General features: G+C 49.8%; 1 protein-coding gene across 4 annotated transcripts in view; it reads left to right on the forward strand.

The window, feature by feature from the left end:
- The window catches only part of RAVER2 (ribonucleoprotein, PTB binding 2), a 443388-nt gene that overhangs the window by 395980 nt on the left and 23469 nt on the right, over positions 1-23939 (forward strand). For all 4 annotated transcript variants that reach the window (XM_086953598.1, XM_086953593.1, XM_086953607.1 and 1 more), the window contains exons 13-14: positions 7181-7216; positions 7292-7435. In XM_086953598.1, coding sequence (XP_086809724.1) covers positions 7181-7216; positions 7292-7435 — 180 coding nt within the window. The remainder of the gene's footprint in view (positions 1-7180; positions 7217-7291; positions 7436-23939) is intronic.

Raw genomic sequence — 23939 nt, forward strand, 5'->3', positions numbered from 1 at the left:
GGCCAAACGCATGGAGGACTACGACAATAGGGCCCGGCGGAACAACATTCGCCTAGTCGGAGTGCCGGAGGACAATGGAGCTGCCTCGATCGATCTACTGGTTGAGGAGATAATTGTCGCTAAACTCGCTCCCGCAGGCCTCAGCAAGTTTTTTGCGGTCGAGCGTGCTTATCGCTTCCCGGGTGGGCAGGTAAAGCCGGGTGGACCCCCGAGGCCTATCATTGCTAGGCTGTTTCACTTTCGAGACAGAGACGCCATACTTCAGGCCGCCCGCAAGCACGGCCCGTTGAAGTTCGATAATAACTCTGTCTCGATCTATCCTGACTTCACTCCTCAAGTGCAACGGCAACGTTCTGGATTCCTTGGAGTAAAGCGGCGCTTGAGGGATTTGGGACTAAAATATGCTATGTTGTTTCCCGCTCGCCTGCGGATTGAATACAGGGAACATGCCTACTTCTTCGATCAACCAGACAGTGCCAGTGACTGGTTGGACTCGCTGCCAAAGGATGACACCGAGGGCGGAGGCCCCGGAGGCACGGACGGTGGTGCAACGGCCCAGGACTGAATTGGGGCCCCTGAGGTCCGGTTTTGGATTATGAACTCCACAGAGTCACTTTTATCGTATGCTTTCTGTTTATGCCCGTGGTGGGGCGGGTTGGGATAGTTACTCCCTTCCTCCTTGGGGGTTTCTTTGTGTAGATCAGATGGGGCGACAATCACACTGCAGTTTGGGGTGGCTCTTTAGTCAGCAGGGGTGCAGGGTGGGGGGCGTTGTAACGGGTTCATGGTTGGGGGGTGGTTGGTGGGGACTTGGTTGTGTTGTGTGTTTCTTGTTTTTCTCTTTTCATGGTACATTCTTGATTGCGCACATCCTTGACCTGAGGTTCTGGGGGCGGGGGGCGGGGGGGGGGGTTGGGTTGGGTCAAACTTCTTGGGATGGGGGGGTGAGATAAAGGTTCTTTCTTGGAACGTCAATGGTTTGGGTGACAGAATTAAACGTGGCATTGTGTTGCAATTCATAAGGCGTCATGCCCCTGATGTTGTTACTTCAAGAAACCCATTTGATTGGTAATGCCTGTAAAGCTCTTGACCGTCGAGGCTACCGGTTGGTTGCCCATGCTGGTTTTACGTCCGGCTCCCGGGGTGTGGGTATAATGGTTAAATCCTCCTTGGCCCTTGAGATTGATGATGTCACCCTTGATGATCGGGGGCGCTATGCGGCTGTCTCTGGTAGGTGGGAGGGGAAGCTGATTGTGATAGTGGCTGTATATATTCCCCCGGGGCTGCAGGCAACCACATATGCTGATCTTGGCAAGACTCTTCTTGGTCTCTCTGATGGTCTACTGATTATGGGTGGGTATTTTAACTCTGTGATGTCCGGTGACTATGATCGGCTGCCCCCTAGAATTCTGCCGCAGTCCCAGATGTGGCTCACTGACATGGCTGAAACTTTTGGCCTGGTGGACGTCTGGCGTTCGCTGCACCCCACCCAGACGCAGTATACTTTTCACTCTGGTGCACATGGCAGCCTCTCGAGGATAGACTACTTTTTCATGCTGACCTCTACCCTATCCTTGGTGCGGGAAGTTCGTCACCTCCCCCGGGGTATTTCAGACCATTCCCCTTTGCTGATCGTGGTCTCTGTGGGTGGTCTTCCTGGTAACAGAGTTCCCCCTGTCCCGCCCTGGCACTTTCGGAACCCCCGTCTCCGCTCAGATTTGGTGAAGGCTATCGATTGCTATTTCGATGAGAATGTGGGTTCGGTGTCCTCCCCTACGGTTCTCTGGGAGGCCTTTAAAACTGTCATACGGGGATCCGCACTGTCTCTTATTGCAGCTCAACGGAAAACTAGGAGGGAGGTCGTGCTGGCCCTTGAGACTGAGATCACTGCACTCGAAAGTGAGCTGGGTGGGGATGACACGCCTGCGCTCCTACACACTCTGGCACTGAAGCAGGCAGATTATAAAGCTTGTGTGACTGACGCTGCTAGGGTGATGCGTGCGAACCAGCTGGGCCGTTTGTATGATGTGGGTGACAAGGCTAGCAAACTCCTTGCGTGGCTGGATAAGGCTGAAAGAATGAATCGTGTGGTACCCGTTATTACCCATGAGTCTTGTGAATGTGTGTCTGACCCCGGTGAGATTGTTGATTGTTTCGTGGACCATTTCCAAAAGGTTTATACCCCAGTGAGTGATCGTGATGAGGCCGACTCCCGTTTACTGTTGCGTGATATTGCTCTTCCTTGTGTCTCGGAAGAGGAGGGACTGGCTTTGGAAACTCCCTTTACGGTGGACGAGATCGCCCTCGCCATCAGATCCTTGCGCTCGGGTAAGGCGATGGGGCCTAATGGTTTACCTATCGAGCTTTACAAACTTCGTCCGGACAAGATGGCCGCCCACTTGCGGACCATGTTTCTGGACGCATTTGAGGCTGGAGTCCTTCCGCTTGAACAGCGCCTGGCCACCATAGTGGTCATTCATAAGGATGGCAAGCCTCGTGACCGCTGCACCTCCTACCGCCCCATTTCCTTACTGAACGCGGAACCCAAAATCCTTGCCAAGGTCCTGGCCAATCGGTTGTTGACTGTAATCTGTGCCCTGATTCATCCGGATCAATCCGGCTTCATACCCCGTCGGAACACGGCCCTTAATCTACGTAGACTCCACGGTGTTCTCGCGAGAGCTGCAACTCTTTCTGAGCCAGCGGTGGTGGCCTCCCTGGACGCTACAATGGCTTTCGACACCATTGAATGGCCATATCTGTGGGCGGCCCTTTCCAAATTTGGCTTTAGCCCTAACTTTATCGCGTGGGTGAAGCTCCTGTATGAGCAACCACTGGCTCAAGTTGTGGTGAATGGCAGAAGCTCCGGCCCATTTCCATTGGGACGCGGCACCCGTCAGGGGTGTCCGCTTTCCCCACTTCTGTTTGCGCTGGCGCTCGAGCCCCTTGCGGCGTGGCTCCGATGGGAACCCTCGATTAAAGGGATCCGGTGGGCGCCGGATTTGGAATATCGCGTCTCGCTCTACGCTGACGACATCCTTCTTTATTTCACTTCCCCCCAGAAATCTCTGAACGTGCTCTTCGACGTTCTCACATCATTTGGAAAGAACTCCGGATTGGTTATCAATTGGACCAAGTCCTGTGTTTGTCATAGCGGGGGTGTTGCCACCGCTGCCCCATAGGTTTCCAATTCAGGTGGCAGATGATGGTTTCAAATATTTTGGGATCTATGTCTCCATGGTTCCCGCGGTGCGATATGATCGGAATCTCTACGCTCCCCTCCGTCGCCTTAAGCAGGATGTGAGGCGGTGGCGTGAATTGCCCTTGTCCCCGCTGGGCCGAGCGGCGCTTTTTAAAATGATGTCGCTCCCTAGATTTCTCTATGCGCTGCAGAATTTCTTCGACCCTGTCCCCGCTCGCTATTTCCGTGAGATTGAAAGCCTACAGCGGCAATTGATTTGGGACGGGCGTGCCCGTATCGCATTGTCTAAACTTACACTCCCCTGGTACGATGGCGGTATCGCTTTACCAGATGTCAAACGATATTACTGGGCCTCGCATTTAAGTGCAATTAACCACGTAAAATATTCATCGGAACCCGCCCCTTTTGCCCTGGACAAATTCCTACTGCCCGGTGGCAACTTTAATAGAGCTTTGTACTCGAAGTCACCGATCCGTCTCCTCACTGGTCCTACGAAGTGTGCGGTGCGTGCCTGGAAGGATGCGACTGTGGCTACGGGCTGGAGTGGCAAATTGACGCGTATGACTCCTTTGTATGATTCTGATCGACTGGGCAACCTGTGGCAGACGAAAGGGTTCGATAGGTGGGATATGATTGGGATTAGTAAGGTGGAGGATCTCTGGGCCAGGGGCACTGAAGTCCTTCGAAGCCCTGAAACTGGAGTATCAGCTTGATGATAAGGAGTATTTTCGGTATATGCAGGTTCGGCATGCCTTATCCTCCGCCTTTCCCCCTGGGACTGATATTCCCCAGTCATCCCCACTGGAGGACCGTATCCTTGATGGCCACGTCCCTGACAGCACGATTTCGTTAATATATATTAAAAAAAAAAAAAATAAGTAGATAGTAATAGAGTCACAGTGTACAAGAACAAGAATTAGAAAACAAAAGAGAGAAGCAAAAACATTGACACACTCCTTATTTATCAAAACCTTATTTATCAAAATTTAAACATGTGCTATTTCACTGTGCTACTCAACTTGCTATAATATGTGAACATAATCGATGTCGAAATGTTAGAGTAAGGCATCTCCAAATAGCAAAATTTAATTCAGTCTGCCGACTAATACAATATTGAGTAACTTTAGAACAGATGTCTTTTATCTGCTAAATCATTCCGCATAAATGATTTCATAAACATATTGCTATTACACCTCACTAAGAGACTTACTAAATACATGAAAGTTAAGGAGTAAGTGAAAAAAGTGAGTCAGGAGACATTTAAAAAAAACCTACGAGTCATATCCAGGTGTCAAATTAATGTATGTAATCATTTAATGAGACATGAGCAGTTTTTGGGACACAGGCGTTATCGTTCATTTCCTGTCAACAAAGTCAGCAGAAATAAGACTTGATTACCAGAAAGACCTAAAGGCTTCTATATATGTGGTACCTGTTGTGTTTGTAACTTGAGACTTATCAAGTTGACGAGACTCAAATACAAGAAGTCCAAAAAGAATACTATTGATGCCTTCATAAATTGTAATACTACTTTTGTTGTGTATGCAATTGGTTGCTCCGGCAAAAAAGCTTATGTTCACAGCAGAATACAAAGCCTCAAACTGAGAATACAGGAACATGTGAGGGCCATCAAAAACAATGATGCAAAATATCCAGTGGCTGTACATATACACAAAGATCATCCAAATGACAAGAAAATCTGGTTCCATGCAATAGAGTATGTTGCAATTCATGATAGTGGAGGCAACAGAGATGTAGCTTTAAGACAAGCAGAGGCAAGATGGATTTGCAGTCTCCAAACAGTAACATTTAGATTGAATGGCAATAATGAGTTCCATCGAATAATAGCGATATGTTTATGAGACCACTTATGTGGTATCATTTAGCTGATCGAAGACATCCGTTCTAAAATTACTCAATATTGCATTAGTCGACAGACTGTGATTTCAATTTTGCTTTTTGGAGCTGCCTTATTCTAACATTTCTACATTGATATTCACATAATATAGCAAGTCGAGTAGCACAGTGAAACAGCACATGTTTAAATTTTGATAAATATGAGCGTGTCAATGTTATTGCTTTTCTCTTTTTTTTGCTGATTCTCATTCTTGTACATTGTAACTCCATGACTGATAAATATGGCCTTATAATACTTATTTGGTTTTTACAGAATTCCTGTACTGTATGAATGGACTAAAATTGGTTGTTTTTAATGCCAGCACATATTAAGGAACTTGCAATTCTCATGCGTTATTTAAAAGTATGCCCAATGTAACATTTCTTTATTATGAGTTGATAAGAAAAATTGAAAAATGTAAATGTTATATTATTGTCTGTTCGGAATAACTAAAGGACAGTAGCCCTTTCCTGAGCATGAATTGAAATTTGTTTACCTATGTACTTTATGAAGATTTGTCAAGTATTTTCTATACAAGTCATGTAGAATCAAGCTTCCACAAAGTAGAATACTATAGATTACTATTTACCTTATGCACTGTTATCAATACATGGGAACTAAGATGGTGGCCTGCTTGGAGTCTGATTCATCATGGCAACATCTTTTTTGAGTATGTGATCTGTTTCAACTGTATGTATATATTGTAAAAATTGGCTTATATGTTGTATGTATTTCCTGTAGCCCTGAAGAAGTCCTGTATGGACGAAACATGTTGGCTACTGGGATGTATCTCTCATTCATTGATGTACCTTTTCATGAGAAGAAAATTACTAAAGGACCGAAGAAAAACAATTTCGCCATCTGCATTGTGTGTTTGCTGCATACTAATGCACCGTGAAACTTTACTATCTGAACAGTCAAGTACGCAGGGATGGGCACTTTGCCCATTTAGTCCTATAGGATTTCTCGTTTAAAATTAGCTTGCAGACAGGATGGTATAGCTTGGGTGTTCATTCAAAAGGTACGAAATCTGCATCTAGAAGTCTCTATCAGATTGACAAGATACTTACCTTTGGTAACGCCTTATCTTGTAAAAGCTATGTCTAGCCTCAGATTCCTTACGACACCCCACCCGCCATCCTGCCTGCTCTGCAAACGGATTCGTAGGGACAGGGATGACTCCTTTCAAGGCCCTAGTTTTGATGCACAAGTGGTCAGTGTCCCTCATGGCTCTGTGTTTCTGGTGTTGAAAGTTGTGAAAAGTAACTTATGTCCGTGCTCCTGGGTGGTGCCTGTATAGGTACAGCAACATCACTTCTGGCACGGACAAAAATGGTTGCAGAGCGAGTCGACTCCACCTACTGGTACGCAAGACTGCTTGTAACGAAAAATCTTCTGATACCTGGGGAAATTCAAAAGGTAAGTAATCTGCGACTAGATATAGTCTATACCAGATAAGGCATTACCGAAGGCAAGTAACTTGTTCTTTCAAGTCCAAACATTAGTAGATGAGTTATGCACAACTTGTGTTTCTACAACATAGATACTCTGCAAAGTGAAATTTGCAGTATGTTTTCTTCTGTTTCGTTCCTCAGTCCTCTTCCGTAAATATCTGTGCTCATTGCCTCTGCCAATACGACTTCAGACTTATGTTTTTTAGGCATGTGTACCTCAAACCTATGAACAGGGTATCTGTATAAACCCCTTATGTATTCTGTAGGCAATTGTTCCTGATGCATCCCTCTAGGAGCAATGCATAGTTTTGTCAATGCAATTTAAGAAAGGACAAAGATGGCTTCATCGTCAATCCATTATTTCTAGTCCAATGTGTTACCCCGGGCTAGTACCACGTGGTTGCTCCAAAGTGTCCTGTGCTTTGATGAACAGTTTTAGAATGTGGTTTGTGGTCCCACAACTAGGTGGCTGGACACTCAGCCTAGACCAGATATTGAGTCACTATAAAGGTACTTTTATTCTATGGTTTCCATGTCTCCAATGAGCGTACTTAATAAAACGTGTGGGTATGTACGTGTAGAGGAGATGATATTGCTTTTCCTTACCTATTATATATTTTTTTCCAGCCACTTCCACCAGGAGTTGATGACTTTTATAATCAAGTAAGTTTCCAAAATGATATTCCATTGGCTATCTTTTGTGAATACAACATCTTAAATATCTCTTTCTATATTTAGGTACCTACCACTGCAGCTTATGGAGATTACAATACTTACTTGCAAGTAATGCCTTCGTATTACACTGGTAGTCAAGAAACCTACCAGCCACAGGCCATTTTACAGTCCAGCTTGCAATCAGCATCACAAAACCCACTGCTAATGGTAAAGTATATATTTGAAATATAATCCATAATTCTCTCAAATTAACATCAGTGGTATGAGCTGTCTCTTAATTTGTTACAAGCACACAGTTATTTTCGTCTTAACCACATCAGCGCGTCGTGAATTTTCGCTCTGTGCTGAATGTTCTTAAGAACGGGCGTGGTCATGACGGAACGGTTCCGTCATGAGCACAGCCCAACCGACGCTCCTGACGGAACCGCTCAGTCATAAGCATCGAAGGGGTTAAAAAATCAAATTGATCATTACTTTCATGTGCTGTTTTTAAGTGTAAACCTACAAAATATTGTGTCATTTATGTGATCTAACAAAACATTGTATTCAAAATGAAGGTCTACCCACTATAAACAGATTTTATATTACTGAATTTGTTTGATGTTTCCCATTGAGCTTATTAAATGTGCCCAACTATATGGCGAACTAGAACTATTCTAAATTTTAAAAGCATAAATTCACTGAATTACAAACACAATCATTCAAGTCTAAAACTTCAAGAGTAATGCAAAAGTATCAAATAAGAGAAACAGAAAAAAATTACTTAAGAGAAACACAGGTTCGAGGCATGTGGGCTGCTGAATTCATATCTGTGTATAGATCGCCGCCTAGTGTTGGGTCCGGATGATTGCACATTGTTGTCCTGGAAGAGTCTTCGAAGTATCACGAGATAGGTGGCTCCTCCCCTGGACTACAGTGCGCATGGGCTTCGACTCCATCCCCAGATTGTTTTTTTCCGCCATTGGGTTCGGATGTGTTTCGGTTCCCTCTGTCGGAATCGATAGTTGTTTAACTTGCTTTACTTGAGACCAAAAGGTCTTTAGGACTCGCGTCGGTATTGTCTATCGTTCGGGTTCGTTTGTTTCATCGAATCCGAACCAACACTGCCCTTCCGCGTGCTTTCGGCGCGGACGGGCCTACACGACGCTCCAACCTACTTTCATCATGGAACGAAGTCCATTTAAGAGGTGCCCGGTGTGTGCCTCGAAGTACCCACATATCGACGTGCACCCGGTGTGCAATAAATGCTTGTCGCCGGACCACGACGAGGCCAAGTGTATGGCCTGCTCCAAGTTCCGGTCAAAAAAGACACTCAAGCTCCGCCGAGCTGCAAGACTGCAGGCCCAGCGATCGGCACCCCCTCCGACGGACATCTTCGATACGGAGGATGTCGGCGACGACACTATCCAGGATATCACAGAATCTAACCCGGCGTCGGAGGTCGATGAAAACTACGACGCGGAAGACGAGGATTTCGAGGAAGTCGTCGAGGAGGTAGGGGACGACGACGGGGCCCTTGCCACCGTAGAGGATAGCTCGGAAGAGGAGCTTCCTCACACTGACTCCGGGGCCAGCCACCATTCTAAGGCCCAGGCCGAGGGATCGCCTTTGGGCCTTACCCAAAGCCTTGATTCCCGTCCCACGGCTCCGCCTTCCGGCCCGGCCACGGACATTGATACGGCACCACTCACGGTACAGAAACCGAAAGTGAAACCGTCGGTCTCGACCCCAGATGTATCGAAACCGAAAGCGCAAGTCGCACTGGTCGGGTCGAAGACTTCGGAGGCCTCGGCGCCGAAGAAATCCATGATGGCTGTCGAGCTCAAGGGCCACGCCAAAATGGCCGACCCGAAGACTACGGTATCGAAGCCGAATGTAAAAACGGCCGACGCGGCTGCATCGGTGCCGAAGTTGGTCGACGCACTTAAGAGTCGCATCGATACCAAGAAGGTCGACGACCATAAGAAGGCCACGAAGAAGCGGCAGGACGAACCCAAGTCTCTCACTGCCCCGCTTCCACCCGACAGGGCCAAGGGGGCAGCTGCGTCGACTCCGAAGACTGCGTCATTGGTCGCCGTCCCAAAACCAGCTTCAGAAGACTCTCTCGAGCCGGTGCGTCCCTCCGCCTCGTTCACTAAAAAGGTCACGGAGTCCCTTCAGCGTATTAGGGAGGGGGCCGCGGCAGTCGAGCCGAAGGACACTGTGCCGCCCAAGCCTATCCAAAAACCGGCGAAGACGCTAACGCCGATTCTGTTCACGTTGCCGCCTAAGACGGCGCCGAAGGCTTTCACAGCGAAACCTGGGGCCGGAGTGCCCTTAAAGTTATCGTCGACGCCGAAGGCATCGTTGGTGGTTCCAAGCCCGCGCCATCAACCGCTGGCAGAAGAAGAGCGTTGAGAAGTGATCATCGACGCCAACACAGGCAAGCTCTCTCTCCTTAAAAGGAAGATCACCCCTGAACCAGCATTGGAGCATTTCCAAATTCCACTTAAGAAAAAGATGGACTCTGCTGGTGCCTCTGCCTCTATGGAGCCTGTATCACCACAAGGCCATGAACTTTCACCCACTCATTCTGATGTGGAGGAGGGTGATGGAAACGACGAGGATGAGTATTCCTACCCAGTCTACTCAGACCCAGAGGATGTGACTGAGCCTTGGTCTGCTGGTGGCGACCCTGAGGACCCGCATTCAGGACAGGAGCCTCGGCTTTTTTCAGCAAAAACTTCCCCAACAGAAGACTCTGCAGCTTTCAATGCTCTAATTGAGAGGGCGGCAGCCAATCATGACGTCGATCTCCATGCTGACCCTGTAGACGTCGATTTTCTTTTTGACACCTTTTCAGTCGCTGAAAAAACTGTAAGAACTTTGCCAATGCTAAAAGGGGTGTTGAAACATGCGCCAGAGGTCTTCAAGGAGCCCACCAGAGCAAGGGTCATCAACCCACGTATCGACAAGAAGTACAAGGCAGCGCCCACTGATCCAACATACATCAAAGGACAGTTGCCTCTGGATTCCTTGGTTGTCTCCAATGCACGCAAAAGAGCCAACTCACAGACTACGGGTGATGCTCCTCCCCCATACAAGGAATCAAAAGTATTTGAGGCTTCGGGGAAACGTGTTGCTGCGCAGGCAGCCAACATATGGCGCATATCCAACACACAGGCGCTACTTGCGCGTTACGACAGGGCACACTACGACACTCTAGAGACCCTTCTACAGCACTTGCCAGATCAATATAAGGAAGCGGCAGAAATGTTGATACAGGAGGGGAAGCTTATCACCAATGCTTCCATTAAGTGCGCTCTGGATGTGACTGACACCGCCTCAAGAGCAATAAACACTAGCGTTCTACTGCATAGACATGCATGGCTCAGAATATCCGGTTTCAAACCAGACATTCAAACTACCATCCTGAACCAAACTGTCAACCCAGACCACCTGTTTGGCCCAGAAGTTGATACCACCCTCGAGAAAATGAAAAAGGACACCGACACTGCAAAGTCTATGGGTGCCTTGCAGTCCCAGCAGTTTCGGGGTGGTTCCTTTCGTCGCTCCAATAATAGAGGCACCTCAAGGGGTCAACTGTCACAGTCGACGCAATTCTATAAGAGTAGCACCCAACCCTCCTATACCAACAAGGGTCGGGGTGGATACCATGGCAACAACGTCAAAGGCAGAGGACGTGGTAATAACAGCTCCAGGTCCTCCACCGCCAACAAACAGTGACGCCTTGTCACTGCCCCCGACCACACAACACTGGTCGGGGGGAGACTCCAGCAGTTCCTGCCCGTGTGGAAGTCCATCACCACGGACAGGTGGGTCAGATCTCTTATCCAATATGGTTATTGTCTGGAGCTCACATCCACTCCACCCAACATACCCCCAAAGAGCCGTCCTATGTCCGGCGAGCACTTGCACTTGTTGCAGCAGGAAGTCAACGTCATGCTGCAAAAAGGAGCAATAGAGCTCGTGCCCCCGCAGGAAAGAGGTACAGGAGTTTACTCCCTCTACTTTCTGATTCCAAAAAAGGACGGATCCCTCAGGCCCATCCTAGACCTCAGACCTCTCAACTTTTACATTCTGTCAGAACATTTCCATATGCTCACGCTGCAGCAGGTTCTCCCACTGCTTCGGCAAGGGGACTTCCTGGCGACTCTGGACCTCAAGGATGCGTACTTTCACATTCCACTGCATCCTTCACAGAGAAAGTACCTCAGGTTCACCATTCAAGACCAGCACTACCAGTTCAAGGTTTTGGCTTTTGGGGTCACCACAGCGCCCAGGGTCTTCACAAAGTGCCTAGCGACGGTGGCGGCGCATCTGAGACGTCAAAACATCCACGTCTACCCCTATCTGGACGACTGGCTCATTCAAGCGAAGTCGGCTCAGCAGTGCGCCGACCACGTGTCCCACACCATTCGCCTTCTGCACGATCTGGGGTTCTCACTGAATTACCCAAAGTCCCATCTCCAGCCCGCCCACATACGGCAGTATCTGGGTGCGACCATAAACACTCTGGCGGCCACTGCGCAGCCGAATTCAGTGAGAGTCAACAGCATTCAGTCGCTGATCCAAAGATTCAGACCTCAACACTCGCTCCCAGCAAGAGTGTTCATGCAGTTGATCGGTATGATGGCCTCCTGCATCTCCATAGTCCCACACGCGAGGCTACATATGCGTCCGCTTCAGGAGTGCTTAGCACGTCAGTGGACTCAGGCTCACGGGCAGTTGACAGACCTAGTGTTGGTGAGCGGTCGGGCATACAACTCTCTGCATTGGTGGAATCCACAAAACCTTTGCAAGGGCCGACCGTTTCAAGAGCCTGTGACGCAGATCATCCTGACAACGGATGCTTCTCTCCAGGGATGGGGAGCGCATGTACTCCAATACACGGTGCAGGGACTATGGACACTACAGCAAGGGAAGATGCACATCAATGTACTGGAACTGATGGCGATCTTCATGGCCTTAAAGGCATTCAAAGTACATCTGTGCAACAAGGTTGTGTTGATCCGGACGGACAACATGACGGCCATGTACTACATTCAGAAACAGGGGGCACACACTCTCCGCAGCTGTCTCATCTGGCTCAGAGCATGTGGAAGTGGGCCATTCAGAGGAACATTTTCCTCATGGCAGAACATCTCCCAGGCAAGGACAATCAGATGGCGGACCTGCTCAGCAGGCACAGCCACCAAATGCACGAGTGGGAGATACATCCATCAGTACACCAACCGTACTTCCAAAGGTGGGGTCATCCAGAGATCGACCTGTTCGCCACAAAGGAGAACGCAAAATGCCAAAGCTTCGCCGCCAGGTTCCCACACCCGCAATCGCAGGGCAATGCGATATGGATGAACTGGTCAGACAGATTTGCGTACGCTTTTCCCCCAGCACCTCTGATACCGCTGGTGGCGCGCAAGCTCAGGCAGCACTCGATGACTCTCATCCTAGTTGCTCCAACGTGGGCTCGCCAACCATGGTACACCACGTTTCTGGAACTTTCTGTGGTACCGCATCAAAGGCTCCATCTCACACCCATCCTTCTGACGCAGAGCCATGGCGACATTCAGCACCCAGATCCGCAACAGCTCAACCTGGCGATCTGGCTCCTGAAGTCCTAGAGTTTGGCTACCTTACCTTCCTCCCAATTGCATGGACATCATTCGGGAGGCGAGAAAGCCCACTACTAGAGCATGTTATGCGGCAAAATGGAAGCGGTTTGTCCTCTATTGCGCAAACCACAACATTGATCCACTAGATGCTTCTATTCAGAACATAATCTGTTACCTGTTCCATCTATACAAGTGTAATCTGGCATATACGTCCATTCGCATTCACCTGTCTGCGATGGCCGCATACCTCCAAAATAGACAGCACCTTTCACTCTTCAAAGTGCCTGCCATCAAGGCATTTCTGGAAGGCCTCAAAAGAGTCATTCCGCCACGGACTCCACCAGCTCCGGAATGGAACCTCAATGTGGTTCTTACAAGACTGATGGGTCCTCCCTTTGAGCCACTGCATTCTTGCGAACTTCAGTTCTTAACATGGAAAGTGGCTTTCCTAGTAGCAATTACATCGCTACGGAGGGTTAGTGAGCTGCAGGCCCTCACAATCCAAGAGCCTTTCTTCCAAGTTCATTCAAACAGGGTAGTGCTCTGCACTAACCCTAAATTTCTACCCAAGGTTGTGTCTCAGTTCCACATCAACCAAACCATTGAGTTGCCGGTGTTCTTTCAAAATCCAGAGTCACTGGCGGAGCGGATGCTCCACACCCTTGACGTTAAACGGGCCCTAATGTATTACATTGATAGGACCAAGGATTTTCGAAAGACTAAGCAGCTTTTTGTTGCCTTTGCGCCACATCACAAAGGTAACCCTATTTCCAAGGCTGGTATTGCTAGGTGGATCGTGAAATGTATTCAAATCTGCTATGCAAAGGCAAAACGCACTCTTACAATTCCACCAAGAGCCCACTCCACCAGAAAGTTGGGGGCCTCTATGGCTTTCCTTGGAAACATTTTCTTGGAGGACATATGTAGAGCAGCCACATGGTCTACCACACATACATTTACTAAGCATTACTATGTAGACGTGCACTCCAAACAGCAGGCAGCTGTAGGGCAGGCTGTTCTCAAGACACTTTTCCAAACTGCTGCAGCTGGCACGGGCGGCCGCCGCTAATGGAGGGACTGCTATGTATTCTATGCACAGATATGAATTCAGCAGCCCACATGCCTCGAACTGCAAATGTTACTTACCAGTATGCATCTGTTCTTGGCATGTAGGGCTGCTGACATTCATATCGCCCGCCCTCCTCCCCGGCGCCTGTAGCAGCTGCAGTGTTCACATATCATTTCATGGCATGGTCATCATTCACTGAGTTTCACTCCTTCAAGGCCACAATGGCTAAAAACAATCTGGGGATGGAGTCGATGCCCATGCGCACTGTAGTCCAGGGGAGGAGCCACCTATCTCGTGATACTTCGAAGACTCTTCCAGGACAACAATGTGCAATCATCCGGACCCAACACTAGGCGGCGATCTATGCACAGATATACATGCCAAGAACAGATGCATACTGGTAAGTAGCATTTGCATTCACCTGTTCCAACACAAGAATCAAACAATGGAAAAAAAATATATAAATTACTCCCTATAAAGAATATCAAATTTCCCACCTGTCTTGTAGGAAAGTTTCAGTTCTGTCAAGTATTCCGAGGTGAAGATTATACTTTCTCTTTCTTCTGTATTCAATTTAGCAGCCATAAGTAGTAAATTATTCAAGAACCATAACTTTCAGGACAACAATCTGTGACACACATTAGCCAATCCATTCTCCATTTCTAATACCGAACACTCCAGAAAATATTGCTCCCTTTTTCTTCGCGTGATGCAACTGTTGTCCAAATCTTAGTTAACTCTTTTCCTTTTTCTAGCCGTACTCTAATAAAATAGACTTCGCACCTGCAAATCTGTCTCATAAACATAGCATAACACACCATCAAAAGTTCCAACGTCCTAATTTGCAGTAAAACATTCGCTCAGTCTCCATCGAGCAGGTAATAATCAAAACACCTGCTGTGTATATTTGGACTTTACAAATTGTGTGAATTTCTCCACATCAGCAGGTCATGCAAGCAATCGGATATTCTTGATGAGTAGGATAATCCTTTAGAGAATTTAAATCTTTCTTCACAATAGCCAGTAAATTGTATACTCTCTGTCAGGACTGAGGATTATGCCTGTTCAGTCTACTCAACCCCAGTGAAGCTACCCCCCTGTAACTTACTTCAAGACCAATCCGCCACTCTCATGGTATCTTCTATTCTGCCTCCTTGTAAGAAGACCTTAGATGCTTGGGCAGAGTCTGCTCCAAAAATATCCACCACAGCCTCTTGCGACGTCCAATGTACCCATTGTGCAATATTTAGGCATAATGTCCCCTCTGCCCCAAAGTGTTTTCGGAGGGCAATTAATAATTGATGTACCACGGAGGTGGAGAGGGCTGTAAACTAATCAGTCATCCACTCCTACATCCTGATACTGCTCATGACTCACAACCTGGGAGTACCTAGAGAGGTGAGGAACAACATTAATAAAGTATTAGATTTTGTCATCCTGTAATTTAAAGCCTTACCCCATTTCTGCTTGAGTAATCCAATGCTAGGGCTGTCCGAGCCCTAAGACAGAACTCCAAGCAGCACAGTATGGTTAACTTAGCTCCAACACTTTCCTGCAAAGATACGCTTCGTCCGGCCAAGAGTGAAAAAGTCTCAAGACAATATTAACATCTCATATTTGGATAATGCAGAAAAAGCTAAGAGGATTCCTCTGACCAGCTTGCCTACAATAGGATGCTTCTCTTTTAGCATGTAATTTACCACAGAATGGTTGATATGAGCATATTAATTGTTCAGTAAGCTAATCCGTCAGATCTGATAGGAATTTCAAGATGTGGACAACTTCTCCCACACAGGATTTAATCTCATTTCACGGACAACCACCTAGTCAGGCCAATCGGTGTCTTTTATTTGTACTCTTAAACGATACTTTCCAGATTAACCTAGCAGCTTTGTGCGAATAACTGGGACCTTCCAACAGCTCCTTTAATGCGCCAGATCACAAGCTCTATGGCACCATCCATTACCAGTTGGGTATGGGAGACTTTGCGCATCTGCCAACTTTACCTGAACATGATGGACAAGGCTTGGAGAAACCCTAGACATTTCTAACATAGCTGGAAATCATACTTGTGATCTTCAAATTAGTAACACCTGATTTACTTGGTCACTTGCTTCTGAGTCTGGACAGCTACTCTGGCAATGGCAAATGGGTTTGTCACCTACCATCTGGTCCTGCTCAAAGGGATCCAGCACCTTTGCCCTGCTGCTCTGGCCTCTAGTTGTAGTATTATGGAAACCTGAGTCAGCTGAGAGGCAAATGTCTCTTCTCTCAAATGGGCCTTATCTTTCCATTAGCGTTCGGAAACCCCAAAGGTCCAATCTCCAATTGCTGCTGTACTTGAGATGTCTGAAGTTCCAGTTTGCCACTTTTTTGTGACCGCCCAGTAGGTATTCTGCCGTCAGTGAAATGTTCCTATCCATGCAGAATTACCACCATTCTAGGATAACTGCTGGTATCCTTGATCTGGTATCTAGTATCCCTTAACACGTTATGTATCAAAACACCAGTATGTTGCCCATCATGAGGAGCTCACAACGGGACCCTCTGTTCTTCGTCATGCACATGAATGCGAAGGAGCCCAGCAGCAACACCAGACAGTTGATATGAAGGTTCAGTTCTACTCCTCAACACCTCATCATGTGGATGCATTTCCACACCAAGGTCCCCAGCGAATGTCATCTGATTGAATCACCTAGTCCGGTTACGCTCTGAAGATAGCCTTTCAATCGAGGCTTGGATGTGGCTCAACTACAGCTGAAATTCTGATCTGAAAGAAACACGTTAGTATTAGATTCCTTACCTTAGAATATCCCCAGGCGTCAGTCTGGATCCGGAAACTTTTGCGTAGCAGTACCCCTGCTTGTCGGTAGGCGTCGTCTGCAGGCGTCCCCTGCGGCTCCGCGCCCGTCGTCGGCGTCGTGCGCCGTGATGATGTCGCTGGAGTATATAGACGACGCCGCCTCCGCGCGAAGACGTCAGTTCTTCTTTTTTCCGCGCCAGTAAGCGCAGATCTGAAGAGCAGTACTCCGGTCTTTTGACCAAGTTTTGTTAACTTCTTATATCTTTTTGGTGCCTGGTAGGATGCCCGGTTTCAAGAATTGTGACGGTTGTGACCGCACGATGTCGCTCACGGACCATCACCGACTCTGCCTCCGGTGCCTGGGCCCCGACCACGACGTGGATGCCTGCGTCGATTGCCGGGCTCTGACTAACAAGGCTAGACGGGAGCGATCCCGCAAGCTACTCGAGCTCCGGGTGTCGGCCCCGCGTCGAGAGCGGTCCCGGTCCGGCCGGAGGTCCAGGGACCGTTCGAGGGAGCGGTCACGGAGTCGTGCCGAGCGCTCCGGAAGTCGTCACCATTCGTCGGGCTCCTCAGGTAAGAAACACAAGAAGTCGGGGCGTCGTCATCGTACCCCCGACTCCCCCCCGACGCTCGCGCGACGCGGCCGGGGGTTCGGGTGACCCCACCCCCGCTGCTCCGCGAGAGTCGCCGGCGCGGCCTGCTCCATACCCTCCGGTCCCTGGGCAAGGTGCGACGCCTGAGGAGATTGAGGCGTTCCTCATGGCCATGAGGGCGCTCACTTCTCCGACGGGGCTTACAGCGCCTTCGGGCCCAGTGCTACCGTCCGGGGGCCCTAGCGGTTCGGGTGTCCCTGCCTCGACGCCATCGGGTGCTCCGGCCCCGGTGCCGCCGACGGCTCCGACCCCGGCGCCGCAGGGGCCTTCGGGGTCGACGCCGGCTGGTCTACCGGCATCTCCGGCGCCGATTCCATCGGGATTACCCCCGACGCCGTCCCCGCGCGGCGCCGGTTCTACTGTGCCGGCTCCGGGCGGCGTCGTCCCCATACCCTCCCTGAATCCGGACGCGGAGTCGGACCGACGCCGGGCTCGACGCCGATGGGGCCTGTGAACCCCGAGGAGCCGGTCTACATTGTTAACTCCGAATATGGAGATGATGTAGAGTACGGAGAGGGTTGGGAGGGGTCTGAGCGTTGGCCCCGCCCGACCGGGAATCTAAGAGGTATGACCAGTATGGCAAGAAGGTCTTCTCGTCCCTGAGTTTGGGACTGCGGTCTTGGAACTGCTGCCAGAATGCCCCATGGAGGTGCGGGCGAAGCTCGGCAAGGCTGTGGCTAAGGGCCGAGATGCAGCAAAATATTCCATACGGTGTGGTCTTGATACGACCGACTCGCTGGGCAGAGCGATGTCCACGACGGTGGCGATTCGTCGCCACGCCTGGCTGAGATCCGCCAACTTTTCGGCAGATGTCCAGAATGCCTTGATATGCCGTTTGATGGCTGTCGCCTGTTTGGTGACAAGGCGGACCACGCGCTGGAGCGCTTCAAGGACTCCAGGGTCACGGCCAAGTCCTTGGGTCTCTCGACCCAGCGCCAGCAAACGGGTTCGTTTCGCTCCTTTCGTGGCCAAGGAAGGGGCGTCCCCACACGTGCTGCCAGCCACGCGCCGCAACAATCTTTTCAACGCGGTGGCGGCCGTGGAAACCGCCGTGGAGGCGGTCGGGGTCAACGGCGGGGTCAGACCACACCTCCCCCCGCATCATCTGCCTCCAAATCCTCCTAGTCCGTGCTTTCAGGCCCATGTGACGCCAGTGGGTGGCAGGGTTCGCCATCACCACGCCCGCTGGCGCGCAATCACATCGGACAGGTGGGTGCTGCAACTCGTCCGAAGGGGCTACTCCCTCCCCTTCGAGACAACTCCTCCAGCCATGCCACCGCAGAACCACCGTGTGTCGGGGGACCACTTGACGCTTCTGCAGGAGGAAGTTACGGCCCTCTTGGCCAAGGGGGCCATCGAGCGCGTTCCTGGGCCAGAAGTAGGGCGCGGTTGCTATTCCCACTACTTTCTGGTGCCCAAGAAGGACAAAGGGGGCCTACGTCCTATCTTGGATCTACGGAACGTCAACGGCTTCCTCCGGAAGGAGAAGTTCAAGATGTTGACATTAGCTCAGGTCTTGGCTGCTCTAGACCCGCAAGACTGGATGGTAGCGTTGGACTTGCAGGATGCGTATTTTCACATCCCCGTCCTGCCGGCCCACCAGCGTTACCTGCGGTTCACGGTAGGCCAGGAGCACTTTCAGTTTATCGTGCTCCCCTTCGGCCTTACCAGCGTCCCACGGGTGTTCACAAAGGTGTTGGCGGTGGTCGCAGCCCATCTGCGCAGGTTAGGGGTTTCAGTCTTCCCCTACCTAGAGGACTGGTTGTTGAAGGCGGGCTCGCCCCAGACAGTCGTCCACCACCTTCAGATGACGGCAGACCTCTTGCACGACCTTGGGTTCTCCATCAATGTGCCGAAATCACACCTGTGTTCCTCTCAAAAGCTCCTTTTCATCGGAGCGGTTCTGGACTCGGCGCAGTTTCGGGTTTATCCTCCGGAACTGCGGCTGCTGGGGCTGATGGCTTCCTGCATCCTTCTGGTGCATCACGCCCGGTGGCGGATGCGGGCTCTGCAGTGGGACCTGAAGTTTCAGTGGGCCCAGCATCAGGGCAACTTGTCCGACCACGTCTTGATCTCGGAGGGCACTGCGAGACAACTGCAGTGGTGGCTTACAGACCGCGATTGGGTCAGAGGCAGATCCCTCTCCCTTCCCCAACCGGAGCACGATGTCGTGAGGGACGCGTCTGAACTCGGACGTGGCGCAAGGCCTCTTTCAGCAGTGGGGAGAGCCTTGGTTAGATTTATTCATCACAGAAGAGAACGCGCAATGTCATCAGTTCTGCGCGTTGGAGTTTCCAAGACGGCACTCGCACGGCGACGCCCTTCGGCGCGAGTGGAGTTGCGGTCTGTTATACGCCTTTCCGCCTATACCACTTCTGCCCAGAGTGCTGAAGAAGATCAGGCGCGACCGGGCCCAAGTTATCCTTGTGGCTCCGGACTGGGCTCGAAGGTACTGGTATCCCGAGCTACTCAGCATGTCAGTCGGTCCCCCGATCCGCCTGCCCCTTCAGGAGGACCTTCTGTCGCAGCAGCAGGGGACGGTCCTCCACCCGAACCTGTCTAGTCTCCACCTCCATGCTTGGAGATTGAGCGGCGGCAGTTGAGGCCATTTGACTTGCCTCCTGAAGTCTGTGATGTAATTCTGGCAGCCAGGCGTCCCTCCACAAAGTCGGTATACGCCTGTCGGTGGAACAGGTTTGTGGCATGGTGCACAGCAAAGGCTGTGGATCCTCTTTCTGCCCCTCTTTCCGAGGTTCTTCTTTTTCTTCTCTCTCTTGCCCAGCAGGGCTCTGCTCTGGGCACTATCAAGGGCTACCTTTCGGCCCTTTCAGCCTTTCTAAGGCTTCCTGATCAGCCTTCTTTGTTCAAGTCCCCGATTGTAACGAGATTCTTGAAGGGCATCACACACATGTATCCTCCTGTTCCGTTTGTGATGCCTCAGTGGGACTTGAACCTGGTTCTAACCTTTTTGATGTGTGCTCCCTTTGAACCCCTTCATTCTTGTCCTCTCCGTCTCCTGACCTTGAAGACGGCCTTCCTGGTTGCCATCACCTCTGCCAGGAGAGTGAGTGAGCTCCAGGCTCTTTCTGTCAAACCTCCTTTCCTGTCCATTCATCCTGACAAGGTGGTTCTAAGGACTAGACCTTCTTTCCTGCCCAAAGTAGTTTCTGCTTTTCACATCGGGCAGTCCATCACCCTCCCCTCCTTCTTCCCGCCTCCGCATCCTTCAAAGGATGAAGAGCGGCTCCATCGTCTGGACCCAAAACGTGCGCTTTCATTTTATATGGATCGCACACGCCAGTTCCGGGTGGATGACCAACTGTTTGTTGGCTACGTGGGTGCGAAGAAGGGACGGGCGGTACATAAACGGACCATCTCTCGGTGGGTCGTTCTGTGCATCAAAGCGTGCTACTCTTTGGCTCGGAAGGAGCCTCCTGTTGGGCTGAGGGCCCATTCCACTCTGGCCACGGCGGCTTCTACTGCCCTGGGCCGGGGAGTCCCCTTGCAGGACATTTGCCAGGCGGCTACGTGGGCCTCGCTGCACACCTTTGCGAGGCACTACTGCCTGGACAGTCAAGTCCGGAGGGATGGCTTCTTTGGCCGTTCTGTCCTCCTGGACTTTCTGGTGTAGGAATGTATTGGTTCGCAGACCCACCACCGGGGTTGGTATTGCTGGGGTATCTATTCTAAGGTAAGGAATCTAATACTAACGTGTTTCTTTCAGATGAACAAGTTACTTACCTTCGGTAACGATATATCTGTAAGAAACATTAGTTAGTATTAGATTCCTTACCGAACCCACCCATCCTCCCCGTTCTGCGAACTGATACCTAGGGTTAAGGACATCCCTTTCAGGGCCCTAGTTTCGAATGGCACCAGTGTTGGTTCTCACATGGCTCTGCGTGTTCTGGCGCGGAAAAGCTGTTTACAAAGAACTGACGATCAGCGCGCGGAGGCGGCGTCTATATGCTCCAGCGACGTCATCACGGCGCCCGACGACGGACGCGGAGCCGCAGGGGACGCCTGCAGACGACGCCTACCGACAAGCAGGGGTACTGCTACGCAAAAGTTTCCGGATCCAGACTGACGCCTGGGGATATTCTAAGGTAAGGAATCTAATACTAACTAATGTTTCTTACAGATATATCGTTACCGAAGGTAAGTAACTTGTTCTTCTGGTATCCACTGAAAGGCATAAATGCTAAGACTACGTGCCTTACCTGTGAAGGATTCTGTAGTAAATGGCCCCCGGAAGATGACCTGGACTTAAGAAGCTAGTAGGCCCACCAGATTGGCCAACTGACTCATTGAGTTTCATTCACTGATGAGAGGTTTTCTCAACTACTTTATACAGGAGATCTTCTTTGTCCGAGTCAAATGGGCTCACCTCCAATGTTGCTAGGTCTCCTAGCTCTGTGTCTACCTTTATCAAAAATTAATGGCACTGTTCAGAAAAAAATGTGCATTTCTCATTGCTTAAAAGTCTAATAATGTGTTGTACCCTTCCGAGCTCGGCACCGGGTGCCTTGGCTTACCCCATGTAATCATGGAATAAACTTATGACATAAGGACTACCATATCCTCCAAAAGGGAGCACTGCCACTCCTTCCGAAGGGAGACCCAAACCTCCTCGTCCAATGGCTTGCGTTTCTGGCCGCTTTCTTGAGAGGTCGCAATTAAAGCTGGATTCCACTCTGGTGACCTGGTGGTGTAGGTCATCAACCTGAATATATCTGAGGTTGCACCCAAGAACATGCTGTTTCCGACTGGGATAGTTACTATCAGGGTTGGTCACCAGAGTCTGCTAGGCGTTGAAATGTCATCTGACGTGCCCAGGAATTCCCTGCGCTTATTCCTCTTATCTTTACACTGGCGATCCCCTTCAGGGGTACAGTTGTGGGAAAACATGGTTGCAGAGCCACCTGGTTCTGCATCCTCAATGCAAAAGGGTACTGGATGCAGTTTATGTGCTTTCTTCAAAAATAGCCTCTTAGGCAATGCGAAGAGTCTCTATGCCCCATAGCTGTCAAGTATTCAGATTGCTAATGTGTGGCATTCCCATTATCATTCCACAGCAAAATGTTTGACATTCGAATTACATCTTATAATGTTAAATTATTGAGTTGTGTATTCACTGAGCTTTAAGTAGTAGGCTGGGACCTCATAGCACTATAAATAGACAAGTTGTTAACCACCTCTCCTTACCCCCTCCCCCAACTATGATTCTATTCCTTTACTGTCTGGTTACAGTCATAGACAGCTGCAGTTGCTGGATTAACCAGTAATTTTTCATGATGCAAACAAATTAATTTCCTACTGATTACTTTAACTTGCATTTATCTTACATTTTAAATGTGCAGTGCACCTTTATTTTATATGCTGTAGCCTGAAGGTGAAAACAATCAAAAATAGTGACAGAATACTGATTGGATTTGTTTCCTTTTGGTCTTTTTTTGTATTTGATAAATTCTGCATTATGTTCTAACCTGGTACCAGATGCTTTTTGTTTGGTGTTTTCACTGCATTACTGTTTGAAGTGTTGCACGAATACTTTCCACGTTGCATCTATGTTAAGTCTGACTGCTCTCTGCCAAGCTACCAGTGGCTCTGGTTCACTTTGAGTAGGGGGGGGCTCAGGTTCATTGAGGGTAGGGTCAATGCCTCTGGATTGTCTGCTTGGCTAAAGCACACCATCTGGAAAGAGGCGGCGCTCAGGTCCCACTTGGAGATGTTGGGGTTGCCTGAGTGGGTGTGCCTGAGCACACGGTTCATGGCCACCCACGAGAATAGTCAGGAAGACCTGGAGCCTGGAATAATGTCCCAGGTGCTTGACAAAAAGAGGAAGGGCAAGGGGCGGGAGAACCTCAATTCTGACATTCCTACAGTCCAGGAGGAGGCTGAACCCACAAGGGAGGATGTTGCCACCCTGGGGGAACCTACCTGAGCTAGCCAACTGGCAGCAGGAAGGGTGTTCACCCAAAGAGGAGTTTTTGCAGGTGTAGATGGAGTGCTCTACTCTGGTGGGACTATGGCAGCAGGCAGAGGCTCTGACAGCTGACGGCACCTCTTGTGATCAGCTGATTTATTTAGGAGAATGATCTCCTGTATAGCAAGCCTAAGGTTCCTGAGCCTGAGGCAACAAGTGTTAGTGGTCCCCCAGTGCTACTGGAGCTGGCTCATGAAGTACCCAGGTTATTTGAGGCAGTACAAGATCTTTGACAGGCTTGTCACCCACTTTTATTGGCCTCAGATGCTGTGTGCTGGTCATTTCCTACCTGCCAGACCAGTGGCATGTCCGGAGGAAATCGCAAAGCTTCCTTGCAACCTTCGCATTTCATTGGCATCCCCTTTTTAGGTCGAGCCTAGAGCAGTGCATGCGCTGCTTACTCGACTTTAGTAAGGGGCTTTTCAAAGTGCTACCCACCAGCTTGCGGTTATGTGCACAAGCATGCCCGCCTCACTCTGCCTTTCCAATCAATTCTGCACGCGCATCCCTCGCATGCTTAGCACGTCATCACGATCACTTTCGTTTTCAACGCGATGACGTGCTAAGCACGCAAGGGATGCG

This window comes from Lissotriton vulgaris, chromosome 1_1 (genome assembly GCF_964263255.1).
Source record: "Lissotriton vulgaris chromosome 1_1, aLisVul1.2, whole genome shotgun sequence".
In the NCBI taxonomy this organism is placed as follows: Eukaryota; Metazoa; Chordata; class Amphibia; order Caudata; family Salamandridae; genus Lissotriton; species Lissotriton vulgaris.